Source organism: Bactrocera tryoni, chromosome 3 (assembly GCF_016617805.1).
Source record: "Bactrocera tryoni isolate S06 chromosome 3, CSIRO_BtryS06_freeze2, whole genome shotgun sequence".
NCBI lineage: Eukaryota > Metazoa > Arthropoda > Insecta > Diptera > Tephritidae > Bactrocera > Bactrocera tryoni.
Genome location: NC_052501.1, coordinates 37,674,747 through 37,689,468, shown reverse-complemented (window position 1 = coordinate 37,689,468; position 14,722 = coordinate 37,674,747). Strand labels below are relative to the sequence as shown.

General features: G+C 37.2%; 1 protein-coding gene across 1 annotated transcript; it reads left to right on the top strand.

The window, feature by feature from the left end:
* The first annotated feature begins 215 nt into the window (after positions 1–215).
* Positions 216–6,569, top strand: LOC120770144. The gene is made up of 3 exons (XM_040097333.1): positions 216–1,410; positions 1,518–3,017; positions 6,475–6,569. The coding sequence occupies exons 1-3, from the start codon at positions 216–218 to the stop codon at positions 6,567–6,569; spliced, it is 2,790 nt and encodes a 929-aa protein (XP_039953267.1).
* The last annotated feature ends 8,153 nt before the right edge of the window (positions 6,570–14,722 follow it).

The window sequence follows — 14,722 nt, the reverse complement described above, 5'->3', positions numbered from 1 at the left end:
GTCCGAGTTTACCGGAACCGGTAAAGCGTAGGACAGGCCTCAGGGAACTGGGGTAGGGGCATAGCCCCCGAGGGTATACCCGTTCCTGTCTTTTTCGGCCCGCCCCCCTGCACACGATGCGCTGGTTAAACTGATATATGGAGACAATAAATGAAAAAACAAACAACAACAACAATAGCAGCAACAAGCTTAGCGGTGTCACGAGTCAATGTACGATGTCAGGAGTAGACCCCTTTAAAAAAGCCTCGCGTTTGGCTAGATCGCCAGTGAAGGTGCTCTCCGCACAAAGACCAGTGAGGTCGAAATCATCACCTCCAACGCTGCAGAAGAACACCCCGATATTGGAAGAAGCACAGTCGCAACGTGATCATATGAATAAACTTGGAGATATGATACAAAATCTAACGGATATGATGCATCCGCCACAGCGCACTATCAACAATCCCATGAGGGAACTGCTTACCGAAATATCGAAGCGCTACACCCGTGCACAAGACGACCATATTCGACAAAGGGAAGCTAACTTAGGAAGAAGAGTAGCTATGGAACAGACGACTGCTGAAGTCACACCGAAAAGACCACGTGACAAGCAGATAAAGCGACGAACCCCTCCAAAAAGGACTAAAACAACGCATGAGGAACCAAGTGTGAAAGCAGGAGAAAGCAGAAATCTCGGGGGAGGAGAAAAGGACGCAGCAAGGGAAGAAACCTGGATCACGATACCAAGTAAAGCCCAAAAAAATAAAAACAAGAAGAAGGAAAACGCCGTACCACGCCTTCGACCAGAAGCAATAGTTATAGCAAAAACCGGTGACATGTCTTACGCAGACATGCTTCGGGCGGTTAAGCAGAATGAAAACCTGCAAGTGCTTGGGGAAAATGTCTCACGAATTATAAAGACATCTAAAGGTGAGATACTGTTGGAGCTAAAGAAAGCGCAGACAGGAAGTACTAAGGAATATAGAGAGGAGATAGTGAAGATACTAGGAGATCAGGCACAAATAAGATCTCTAACACAAGAAATTACAGTGGAAGTGCGAGACTTGGACGATATAACGACGAAAGAGGATATAGCACAGGCAATTCGTTCAGAATTTGAAGAGCTGCGTCTATTTAGTGTAGAATGCATTAAAAGCATCAGACATGCATATGCAGGCACGCAAAAAGCTATCATAAGCCTTCATGCACAGGAAGCAAAGCATCTACTGGCAGCACAAAAGATAAAAATCGGCTGGTCCATCTGCAGAATCAGGGAAAAAGCGCAGCTGAAGAAATGCTTCAGATGTTTAGAGTATGGACATGTGGCGAAAGCATGCAGCAACCCAGAAGACAGGAGCAAGTGCTGTATTAAATGCGGTGAGGAGGGTCATTTCGCCAAAGAATGTGTTAACAATCCTTCCTGCAAGGCATGTAAACACAGTGGAAGCACAAACATCGACCATCAGATAGGAAGCCGGAAATGCCCCATATATACAGCAGCGCTCAAAAAACCTAAAACATATACGAAAATAAAATAGACGTTGCATTAATCTGTGAACAGTATAAAAATAAAGACTCTGACAAGTGGATTTTCGACACCACAAAGAAGGCTGCAATATGGGCATTCGGAGATAAGACGATGCAAGACAAACCACTAATTGACAAGGCATATTATACAAGAGCCAAAATATGGGGGATTTATTTCTACAGCTGCTATATACCGCCAAGTATACCACGTGCTGAGTATGAAAAAATACTTGACGACTTGGTAAAGGATGCGATGACAACTACACCTAATATAATTGCAGGTGACTTTAATGCCTGGGCGCTAGAATGGGGCAGCAAAAACACAAATCTGAGAGGTAGCGCATTACTTAAAGCATTTGGTGTTCTAGACGTAGTACTGCTTAACACAGGAAGACAAAACACCTTCGAGAAGAATGGGCGTGGCTCTATTATAGATATATCTTTTGCCAGCAGGGTGCTATATCGATATATAGACTGGCGGATATGCGACATATATACCCAAAGTGACCATTTAGCCATAATGTTAAGTATCAGCAAGAAGATTCAACAGCGAAATGCTTGGCACCAAAAGGTGCAGTCCAAGGGGTGGAGAATTGAAACCCTAGATGAGGAGCTTTATAAGTTAATGCTGGATGAAAACGTAAACGGAATTGATGACATAGACCAACAGGCTAAATTGTTGGTACAACACATTAGCAAAGCGTGTGATGCCGCTATGAATAAAAAGAGGACAGCCGCGCAGAGAAAGCCTGCTTATTGGTGGAATCAAGAAATTGAATCTCTGAGAAGTGAAAGTCACAAAGCGAGGCGCCGTTTTCAACGAAACATAGGCAGCTTAGATTGTGACAGCCTGCGAGAAGCATTCAAAAAGAAACGAAACGACCTAAAAAAGGCGATTAAAAAGAGCAAAATGACATGTTTCAAAGAATTATGCGAAAAAGTGGACGAAAATCCGTGGGGAGCAGCTTATAGAATTGTAATGTCAAAGATTAAAGGTGGCAAATGTCAAGCGCCTACATGCCCTTCATTACTCAAAAATGTTGTAGAAACTCTATTCCCACAACAAAATCAAGAAGAAGAAGGAAATTATTATCGCGAAGAAGTCTCAGATGTGCCAGAAATCACGGAGCAGGAAGTTGTTCAAGCTGCTGAGCGCTTTGAAAATAGCAAAGCACCAGGATTAGATGGTATCCCGAATAGGGCTCTTAAAATGGCGATCAGCTATCATCCTAAGCCATTTTCGGATTTATACACACGCTACCTTCGTGAAGGAGTGTTTCCAAAGGTCTGGAAAGTACAACGGCTGGTACTACTACAGAAGCCAAACAAACCGGCAGGAGAACCAAGTTCCTATCGACCGCTCTGTATGATCGATACAATGGGCAAAATTCTGGAGCGCATAATCTGTACCCGTCTAGAAAATCATTTAGAAGGAGAGGGAGGTCTCTCTGATAACCAATATGGTTTTCGTAGAAAGCGTTCAACTCTTGATGCAATCAAGAAAGTTGCAGGTATAGCAGAAAAGGCTATTGAAGGAGACAGATGGATGTACGGGAGCAAAGAATATTGTGCGGTCGTCACATTTGATGTGAGAAACGCGTTTAATTCGGCCCATTGGCCCCATATAATGCGTGCACTAGTGCTCAAAAAAACACCGAGCTATTTGTTGTACGTCATACAAAGTTATTTGGCCGATAGGATCCTGCTCTATGACACTGACGAAGGACCAAAAAAGTATAGGGTAACGGGTGGTGTGCCACAAGGATCTGTGCTAGGCCCACTTCTGTGGAATGCACTATACGATGGAATATTGCGCCTCCCTCTACCGAAAGAAGTGCAAATAATTGGATACGCAGATGATATTGCTGTGACAATAGTAGCTAAGGAGCTCCATCAAATACAAAGTATTTGTAGTGATACGATAATGAAGATAAAGCAATGGTTAACGGGTGCAAAACTCGAACTTGCCGGCCACAAAACGGAAGCAGTTCTTATAACTAGCAGAAAAAAACTGGAAACCATTTCGCTTAATATAGACGGGCACAACATTGCAACACAATCCTCGGTGAAATACCTTGGTGTAACGATTGATGCGAGGCTCAACTATAAAATGCATATTGAAAAAGCGTGTGAAAAAGCGGCGCGAGTAAACATGGCCTTATCAAGGATAATGGCAAACATTGGAGGTCCGAAACAGAGCAGGAAAGCTCTTCTGGCCAAGGTCAGCCAATCAATTGTAATGTATGCGGCGCCTATATGGGGACCGACATTAATACATAAAACATATGCTGGAGTGGTACAATCAGTGTTCCGGTTGAGCGCTATCAGAATAGTCAGTGCGTTTCGCACGGTTTCTAAGGAAGCTGTCGGGGTTCTAGCAGGAATTATGCCTCCAGATATAATGGCTCTCGAACTTAAGCGAATCTATGATAAAAGTAAAAGCGCCGGCCGGAAACTAACGGTGGCAGAGCGGAGAGTAGAAAGACAAGCCAGCTTAAACGAATGGCAAACACGCTGGGATACAACAAACCAGGGGAGATGGACATACTGCTTAATCGGTAACATACAAGCATGGATGGAACGAAAACACGGGGAAGTAGATCATTACATGACGCAGTTCCTAACAGGGCATGGATGCTTCAGGGAGTACCTACATAAGTACGGCCACGAGGAAGGGGTAGCTTGCTCTTTCTGTGGTAACAATAACGAGAACGCAGAACACATATTTTTCCACTGTCGGAAATATACAAATGAGCGACTATCTTTGGAAAAGGAAGTATCCAACCGAATAACACCAGAGAATATAGTGACGTATATGCTGCACTCGAGGAATGTGTGGAATTTAGTGGAGAAGATGGCAGCCAGGGTGCTCCATGACCTAAGAAGAGCAGAAAATCAAAGAAGGAGTGAATCTAGAGCAGCGAATATCGCTGTAATGACGTGAGCCCATAGGCTAAGCTTGCCCTGCGATGAAATGCCTAACGGCGGTCCCACAGGGCCTCAGTAAAGCTACAGGAGACGGAGTTAGGGTTTAGTACGTAGGCGTACCGTTTCGCAAGTCCAGAACAGTAAGTAATACTGACTGGGCGTGGTCCCGAATGAGGTGCACCTCTAGCGGGCAGTACGAATCGTGCATACTGCTATAGCAAAGTAGCAGTATCTATGTAAGATTCCCCCTCCGGCACAAAAAAAAAAAAAAAAGAGGCGGGTGCGAATCTTAGCTGCAACAAGATAGTGGTCCAAGTCGATGTTAGGACCTCGGAGCGCACGCACATCTAAAACACTGGAGACGTGTCTTCCGTCTATCACAACATGATCTATCTGGTTGGTAGTTTTTCGATACGGAGACAGCCAGGTAGCTTGATGAATCTTCTTATGCTGGAATCTAGTACTACAGATAACCATATTTCGGGCCCCGGCGAAGTCAATCAGCCTCAACCCATTTGGGGATTTTTCGTCGTGGAGGCTGAATTTACCGACGTACCGTAGGGCCAAAGACACCTTCTTTGCCCACCCTGGCGTTAAAGTCGCCAAGCACGATTTTGACATCGTGGCGGGGGCAGCCTTCATAAGTGCGCTCCAAGCACTCATAGAAGGCATCTTTGGTCACATCGTCCTTCTCTTCCGTCGGGGCGTGGGCACAGATCAACGATATGTTGAAGAACCTCGCTTTGATGCGGATTGTGGATAGATGTTCATTCACCGGGGTGAATGATAGTACTCGGCGACGGAGTCTCTCTCCTACCACGAATCCAACACCAAACTTGCGCTCCTTTATATGGCCACTGTAGTAAATGTCACAAGGACCTACTCGTCTCTGTCCTTGTCGCGTCCATCGCATTTCTTGGACGGCGGTGATGTCAGCCTTTGTTGTTACGAGGACATCAACCAGCTGGGCAGCGGCACCTTCCCAATTAAGGGACCGGACATTCCAGGTGCATGCCCTCAATTCGTAGTCCTTATTTCGTTTGCCATGGTCGTCATCAAAAGGGGGGTCTCTCATCCGAGGCTGCTGTTGGTTTTTCATTGGGGTGAGCTTTTTACGTGGCGGGTCCCAAACCCTCCTTCGCCTTCTCACTTTAGCTCGCCTTCGAACGGATGTACTTAGGCTACCCAGAGGATACTTGGTCAAAGACCGGAAGTAGTGAGCTGCTTGAGCCATGTGTAAAAGAATCGCTTCTGGCCACTCCCAAGTGAATGGCGATCAGAGAACTTTCCTCACTTGCGTGAACTTCTACACATGACTCCATCCTCCTACCTTCCACTTACACAAAAAATTGAAAGAAGCCGCAGGTATTCATTGTAAAAATCCGTCCTGAATCCTCATAAATGAAAACAATGAGGTGGTATTTTACATAAATGAAAAAAAAAGTATAAGGAAGAAATATATTGAAAACGTTTTTTCTGATGACAGTAGATTGAACCAGAATCTTCATCTCCATCACAGACCAACTGGTAATTATGTTACGAAAAGCGAAATAGAGAGAGAGCTATACAATCAATGAAAAATTACACAGCAACAGGTCGGGATGAGTTTCCAGCTGAAATTTGAAAGTTAATAAATGACAAAAATATGACTCTCTTAGTAAAGCTTTTTAACCAAGTTTATGACAATGACCAATATCCAAAAGACTGGTTAAAATGAACATTTATACCACTACCTAAGAAAAATAATGCGAAGCATTGTAGTGAGTACAGACAAATTTGTCTAATGTCACATGCTCTTAAGATATTTCTAAGTCATTAACGCCAGAATATATAAGAAATGTGAGGAGTCAATAGGCAAGATGCAATTTGGCTTCAGAGAAGGTCTTGGAACACGCAAGGCATTGTTCTGCATACAAGTCTTGGTTTAAAACTGTAAAGATGTCCAAAAAAATGTATTTTTATGCTTTATTGATTATGAGAAAGCTTTCGACACAATTAAATACGATAAATTTAAGGAAATTCTTCATTCTATGGGAATAGATGACAAAGAGATTCGTTGCATAAGAAATCTGTATTGGCAACAAACTGCCCATGTAAGCATCAATGGTGATATAACCGAAGAAATATCTATTTAATAGATAATAATAAATATCTACCACAACCAAACGGCGCTCATAAAATGACATTGTGTTAGTGCATTTACTGTGTGACAAAGCGAATCAACGATCAGAAATAATCAGTCTGCTTGCAGAAGTCGAATAAGAATGTTTATGCTGCACGAAGTAGCGCATGCTACATTCGAATGTACATACTTGTATGTACGACGTAATTTTGTAATATAAAATAATAATATTTTATAATGAATAATTCATACATATGTATTTAGCTTGGACAGAATACTTCAATTGATTACCGAAAAAATATTAAATTTAAAATTTTAACTAAAAATTAATTCATTCTTCACTATAATATAATATAATTGACGAGTTCATCATAATCTAAATAAAAATTTGATACTTTTATCCTAAGCAGGTCTTCTAAATGTTTATCTGTTAGCCTAGTTCTATACCTATTCTTAATATATACCATTGCTGAAAACGTTGACTCGCAAATATAAGTTGTTCCAAACATAGAATATAATTTAAAAATCTCATTTTTTAAAAGTGGATATTTGTGCTTTTCAATATTTCTCCTAAATTCAATACCACGGTCTAAGGGAAGGTTAACATCAGACTGAAGTTGACTGAGCTCTTCTCGTAAATGTTCTTCAAGATCATCAATTTTACAGAGGAAGGGATTCTTATACAAATCAATTATAGGTTTAACCCTACTCAAGTCTTTGAATCTACTACTTAGATTCTGATTGAGGTCTTTAAATGAGTCGAAGTATATTGTTAATTTATTTTGCATATCAAAATGATCACAAATTTCTTTTGTGTGTTTAAAATTGTCTAAAACTCCAGAACGAAATTGATTTTCAAGAATTTGCAGACGTTTTTTAAATGCGTCCATAGCTACTGAAAAATCAAAAATGTATTTATATTTACCTTGCATATTTAAATTTAACTGGGAGAAAAAAATACTGATGTCACACAAAAAAGCAAAACTTAACAAAAAATCAGGATTATTTAAATTGCTGATTATTTCTTTGGGGTCTACAGAAGAATCTTCGGCAAAAAACAAAATTACGTCTTCTTTTAAGTTATACAGGCGTTCAAGACATTTAGCCCTGCTAAGCCATCTCACTTCTGTGTGAAGCAGAACATCGCTAAATTCTGATTCGGTTTCTTCCAAAAATTGCCGAAACCTTCGATGAGTGACCACCACGAATTTTTTTTATAATTTTGACTGCAATTTCCATTACTTTTCCAACCTTAAAAGTTTTTGCACACAATTGCTGTTGATGCAAAATGCAGTGAAAAGTGAATACGTTTATACCGTTGCGCATAAGCTGGCCAATTAAACCGTCTTTTTTGCCTATCATAGTAGGTGCTCCGTCCGTGCAAATGGACGACAGCTTTTCTTTTTCCAAAAATGAAAGAAAATGTCGTTCTAAAACGTTGAATATATTTTTCCCGGTTGCATTTTTATATAATCCTTGTAAACAAAACATACCTTCCGAGATATTAAAATTTTCATCAACGGTCCTTATGCATATTAAAAGTTGACTTGTATCTTGAATGTCTGTGCTTTCCTCTAAAGCAACTAAATAAAATTTTGAAGCAAAATTTTTTTTTCAAATTCAAATATATAAAATTAGAAATATCGCCAATGCGTCGAGTAATAGTTCGGCGGGACAGCGGAATATCAATAATGTTTCGCGCTAGTTCCATTCCAGATTGCTCAAAACATTGAAGCACTGGTATTGCGACCGTTTTAAAAAACCTTCCATCCTCTAATGGTCTTCCCCTTTTTGCTAAAGTATATCAAATAATGCAGGAAGCCTTAATAAAAGCCGAAGAATCGCTTTGTTCGATAAAATTAGCATTTTGTATAAATGAATGCTTTAGTTCAAAAAACTTTATTAACCTATCTTCGTTTAATAAATTATTTATTTCTTTGTGAAATGAAAGGAAATGCCTTTTTAAATTTTGCTTGTATACAAAATTTAAAATTTTTCCGCATAACAGGCACTGCGGCTTCGCAGAATTATTTAAAATAAAAAAAAAACCGAATTCCCACTCAGCTTTGAACGATATTAACTTTGCCATATTTATGTATCCAATATGAGTACTCGCAGATACGTATATTCATAAATCTTAAAGTAATGCGTACAGATCTATTCAGCTTGACTTCTGATTACCAGACGAATTTCACTATCGCTTTGTGACAAAGTTCGTCCCAACGTAAGTGCTATTGTTTTACGCTCTTCGTTTGTGCGTGTTAGTGACAATCCGTGTGTATACGTATACGATCACTTACGCTCTTTTAGCAACTGCTATGACTTTGCCCATCCCTGACTTAGATGCTCTCCCACGGATGAGTATATATAGACGTATGTACAATAAGAATAGTTAAGTACACTCAGTCCTTTTTTTACGCGATCTCTTTTTACGCTATTTCACTTTAACGCGGTTATTTTTGCAGCGCAAATTCCTTTTTTTACGCGAATTTCTCACTTTAACGCGATTGCTTTTTTCGTTTTTTGCTTGGTCTTAAACTTGCAGCAGAATTGGAAAACTTATTTTGTAGCAAATGATACTGATGCCTGAACGTGCACGAATTTTTCAAAAAGAATTGAGTCTCTGCATGTTAAGATATAAAGAACTACATCGGAATTTATTGGGTCCAAAAAGAAGCATTCAAGCAAAATTAACTGAATTTATGGTGCAAACTCAGTCGGAGATGCTAAGTCAATCAGAACATCAATCCATAGTTCTTACTATTGATTCTGATACAAATTCTAGTGATATCAGCGCCGGCCATCAAAATAAGCGGCTAAGAATAATTTCCACTACGGATAATGACAGTGATTAAACAGCATTCAACGGTTTTTTTCAATAAATCTACCTATTTTCTATTTTCTTCTCTTTTATATATGGTTTTTGTTTTGTATTTTTTATGTTGTTATGAATGAATAAATCATAAGTCTGAAATTTGAAACTTATTGTATTGTTTTTGAATATTTTTTTGTATGTATATTTTGTTATACGCGATATTTTTTATATTCGGAACCTATTCGTTAGTTAATATTGGAAAACTAATCATTTTTACGAGATTTGTTTTTTACGCGATTAGTGGTAGAACCAAAAATCGCTTAAAAAAAGGATTGAGTGTATATTAAAATATATACAATTGTTTGTATGTAGCCAGTAAAGAAGAAGCTGCCCTGCCTACCATGGGCAGGTAAAAAACCAGATAATCTGTGGGTAAGAAAGTAATCCATTGGGTAATCATGTGTACTTTAACATAGGCCGAGCGACAATTTTACCCAGTCACGTACGTATACATGTGATCATACATCTTTGTTGCGCTCATTCAGCAGTGGCATATAAAAAAGTATATCTGTCCTGCTCTAATATCCCCAATCGACGGCTGATGCAGGGTTGCATTTTCTCTTTTTAAATAGCTGATGCAGGGTTGCATTTTAAACAGCTGACTCAGGGTTGCATTTTTTGATTCCTACTTTTAAAATTTCAAACAAAACTTTTTAATTTTCAAAATTTTTATTTTATTTTATTTTTTATATGTTTACAAAAAATGTATTACAATTTATATAAATAGAAATATGTATATTTAATTTACAAAAATATTTAATATCTGAAAAAAGATTAATTAAAGAAAAGAATTATTAAAACCTGAAAATAAAAGAGTGGAAAAATATTATAAAAGACAAATACCTGAAAATAAATAATAATTACATTGAAGAAAAAAAAGATTAATATTATCTGAAAGAATAAAATATATTAAATACAAATAGAATTTACTCTGAAAGCAAAGATTAATTAAATAAAAATAGTGATAAAATCTGAAAAGAAAGAATAATTAAATAAAAATCATAATAATATCTGAAATAAAAGAATAAAATTATCTGATTATTTAAAATATAAAACAAACATTTGTTTTCACATATTATATTGGATTTTGCAGGCCGCCTTAAACGCATAAAATACATACTTATGTACATATGTAATTATTTTTGCGTATTATGTTGAACTGCGCAATCCAATTTGAAACAACACACACTTTTTCTCACATACTTACTTAACAATTTAAATTTGCTGCTTCTGATGATATTGCTGCAGCTGCTAATTCCAATGCTATAAAAACAAATGAAGTAATTATTTGCAATTTATTAAAAAAAAATCATTCACTTACCTTCTTGTTGTACGAGCCTCTTTTACGATAGTACGATCACGAATGACATGCGTCTTTCAATCGTTTTTTTATTACCCTTTTTGGGATTTTCTTTTGTCACTATTGACAATAATGTTTTCTCCTTCGCACTCATTCAAATAAATCAAGAGATGAAAGAAACTTTTTTTCATCGCATTTAGGTAAACAAAAAATAACCCGAAAATGTGCGTTGGTGTTAGTGCATAGAGAAAAAATGTGTGGTTGTATTGGAATGTTTGTCACAAGCGGGTAGCCGTGGTTGGCAGGGTGTATGTAGACCAGTGGTCGGCATGAGAGGATCTGTCACTGTGTTGGTGAGCACGAAAAAAAAGTAGCCCAGTGAGAAATTGGAATTAAAATTAAGCATCTAATCTAAATAATTAATAGCATAATGAAAATTAACAAAATGTCTTATAAGGATATATTCCCTATTATCTTTAAAAAACTTGGAACATAAAAGGCATTGCATGGCACCAAAGGCATTAGAATCATAAAATATTTCTCGCAGGGCATATTTGGTTTTGCGCTATAGTCTTGCGTGACGTTAATTCGTTGCTGGCTCGATAACGACTGAACGATAGAGCGTAAGCGTAGGTGTGAAGTTAGTTTGCAAAATTTCGTGTCAGCTGCAGTGAAAAACGCTACTCCCTTCTCTCTTTGACGTGGGATGACGTGAGAATTCACGACATTTGGATTTTTGCCGTGGAAACGTGTCAGCAGATTGCTCTCTCACAACGCAGGGTTGCCAATATCGATACACTGTAGTAATTATCAACATTTATAATTCAATCAGTTCAATATGTTTCAATATGTTTGAAATTTTCATAAAATAACTCAAAATCAGAGTCGAATGCTATTATTTATAAATATGTAAACTATTTTTAATAGTTTGTTTTCAGTTTTGATATTTTATATTGTAAAAAATTGTAATTGAAAACAAAGATGTGCTCATGCGTATTGGGCAATGGCAACATTGTTCAAATGTAAACAAACAAAAATGGCTGATTTCTGCGCTTTTACCACGTTTTTACCACGTTTTTCACTGTGCACCCATTTTGCCGATGAGAAAGGAAAAGGATAGAAGGCAGTAGCGTTTTTCACTGGCTGTGCTATAAGAAAGCCGACCACTGATGTAGATGACCACAAATTCCAAAAGTGCAATGCTCTCAACGGATGAGAATATATATATATATATGTATGTACGTATGATAAATTTTTATACTCTCGCAACAAAGTTGCTAAGAGAGTATTATAGTTTTGTTCACATAACGGTTCTTTGTAAGTCCTAAAACTAAAAGAGTCAGATATAGGGTTATATATACCAAAGTTATCAGGGTGACGAGTAGAGTTGAAATCCGGATGTCTGTCTGTCCGTCCGTCCGTCCGTGCAAGCTGTAACTTGAGTAAAAATTGAGATATCACGATGAAACTTGGTACACGTATTTCTTGGCTCCATAAGAAGGTTAAGTTCGAAGATGGGAAAAATCGGCCTACTGCCACGCCCACAAAATGGCGGAAACCGAAAACCTATAAAGTGTCATAACTAAGCCATAAATAAAGATATTAAAGTGAAATTTGACACAAAGGGTCGAATTAGGGAGAAGCATATTTGGAAGTAATTTTTTTGGAAAAGTGGGCGTGGCCCCGCCCCCTACTAAGTTTTTTATACATATCTCAGAAACTACTATAGCTATGTCAACCAAACTCTATAAAGTCGTTTCCTTCAGGCATTTCCATATACAGTTCTAAAATGGAATAAATCGGATAATAACCACGCCCACCTCCCATACAAAGGTTATGTTGAAAGACACTGAAAGTGCGTTAACCGACTAACGAAAAACGTCAGAAACACCAAGTTTTACGGAAAAAATAGCAGCAGGAAGCTGCACCCAGGCGTTTTTTAAAAATTGAAAATGGGCGTGGCGCCGCCCACTTATGAACTAAAAACCATATCTCAGGAACTACTCAACCGATTTCAATGAAATTTGGTACATAATATTTTCTTAACACCCTGATGACATGTACGAAATATGGGTGAAATCGGTTCACAACCACGCCTTCTTCCAATATAACGCTATTTTGAATTCCATCTGATGCCTTCTCTGTATAATATATACATTAGGAAATGAAAATACAATTCAATGCTCAAAGTACACAAATTGATCTAATCTAATTAATTTTACAGCAAAATAAAAAAAAATGTAAATTATTATCACTTTATCATGCGAGAGTATAAAATATTCGGTGACACCCGAACTTAGCTCTTCCTTACTTGTTAAGTATATTAAGGCGTATACATTTTGAATTAGTGCATATACATACATATGTACATATGTAAGTATGTAATTTTTAATTTGGTTTTCTTGACCTTTTCTCGTTGTTTTTCTCTATGTATATATATACATATTTTTTTTATATATATATTTTTTTGATTTTGCCTTTACTGTAGCTTACTTATTTATGGGGTTAGGGGTAGTCAGAAAAAATGAGAGTTTTCAGTATTTTTTTTTGCGATTAAATCATGTTCATTTAAAAAGTAGTAATATGGCATTATGACGTGACGTGTTGACGTGAAGTCACGAAAATTTCAAAAAGAAAAAACTTAATATCCAAAGTTATAGTTGTTTGTGTTGACCGTGTTGCAAAAAAAGGTACTTGGAGGACAAGCATAAGTCCTTGGAGATTTATCTAAAATCAATCGGACAATCAAAATTAGTTTTATAAATAGATAAGCTCGGGCCTGATTGAAGGATTTTTTTTTTATTTTCAAAATTAACAAAATGGCGGCCTCAGGAATTTTTTTCTAAATTTTTGCGAAAAAATCAACGTTAATTGGTCTTAAAAAATCGAAATTTTCGAAAAAATAAAAATCTTTCGATCAGGCCTGAGTTTATTATGTATTCTAAAAGCTGCATAAATTTCATTAAAATCTACTGAACGGTTTTCGAGTTACAGCTGTCACCGCTTCAAAAAACACAGTTTTGAGAAAAAAGCGTTTAAAGTTTCACACTAGCGCTTTAAAGTGCCCGAGTTCTCTTTGTTATTTCTCGAATAACTCAAAAACTAATTATCGGATCAACGTGAAATTTTCAGAGAATATTTTTAAGATATTACACTTCACGAAAATGCAAAAAAAGAATTAAGTTTTTGAAAGTTTGTTTCGTCGAAAAAAGACCTTTTTTCGTGAATTTTTTTAGAAAAAATTATTGCTGTAGATTTATTTTACTTATTATTATATGAAAGTTCAACACTTGAAGGATACTTAAAAAAAGTTTTATCGAAAAATAGCGAGGAAAAACGGATTTATAGTCGATCTTTGCAGGCACCTCAAAAGTTGTTGTGCGGTGACCAGCCTACAGCATCACTGGATCATTCGAAACCAAAAAATCAAAATGCTTTCTTTAGTTTAATAGTTTATCTTTCAATTGACGTCGAGTTTTTTTTGAATTTTTCAATTTTTGGTACCATTTTCAAGCCAAAATGACGATTTTAGACGAAAAAATCGACTTATTTGTTATTGTAAAATTCTTAGAAATTAAAATTTTTGGAAAAACTCGACGTCATTCGAGAGCTATATATATGTAGAATATTTGTACAAAATTTCAAAACGATCGATGCAGTAGTTTTTTCTGTAGGCTGGTCACCGACTTTAAAAATTACATATTTGGGAAAATCGATTCAAAGTTTTGTACACTCAGCGCAGGTAGTTAGAGGTACCGTTATTCAACCTGCTGTAACTTCGTTAGAAAAAATTATTGCTGTAGATTTATTTTACTTGTTATATATGAAAGTACAACATTTGAAGGATACTTAAAAAAAGTTTTATCGAAAAATAGCGAGGAATAACGAATTTATCGTCGATCTCTGCAGGCACCTCGAAAAAAAGTTGTTGTGCGGTGACCAGCCTAGAGCATCACTGGATCATCCGAAACCAAAAAATCAAAATGCTTTC

What these genes read in the sequence shown, in the direction of transcription:
- LOC120770144 (XM_040097333.1), top strand. Translation starts at nt 216, where the DNA reads ATGTCAGGAGTAGACCCCTTTAAAAAAGCCTCGCGTTTGGCTAGATCG. An exon ending in CAATCCTTCCTGCAAGGCAT is followed by an intron (nt 1,411 to 1,517) that starts GTAAACACAGTG and finishes AAAATAAAATAG; the next exon opens with ACGTTGCATTAATCTGTGAA. An exon ending in TGCAATCAAGAAAGTTGCAG is followed by an intron (nt 3,018 to 6,474) that starts GTATAGCAGAAA and finishes CTATGGGAATAG; the next exon opens with ATGACAAAGAGATTCGTTGC.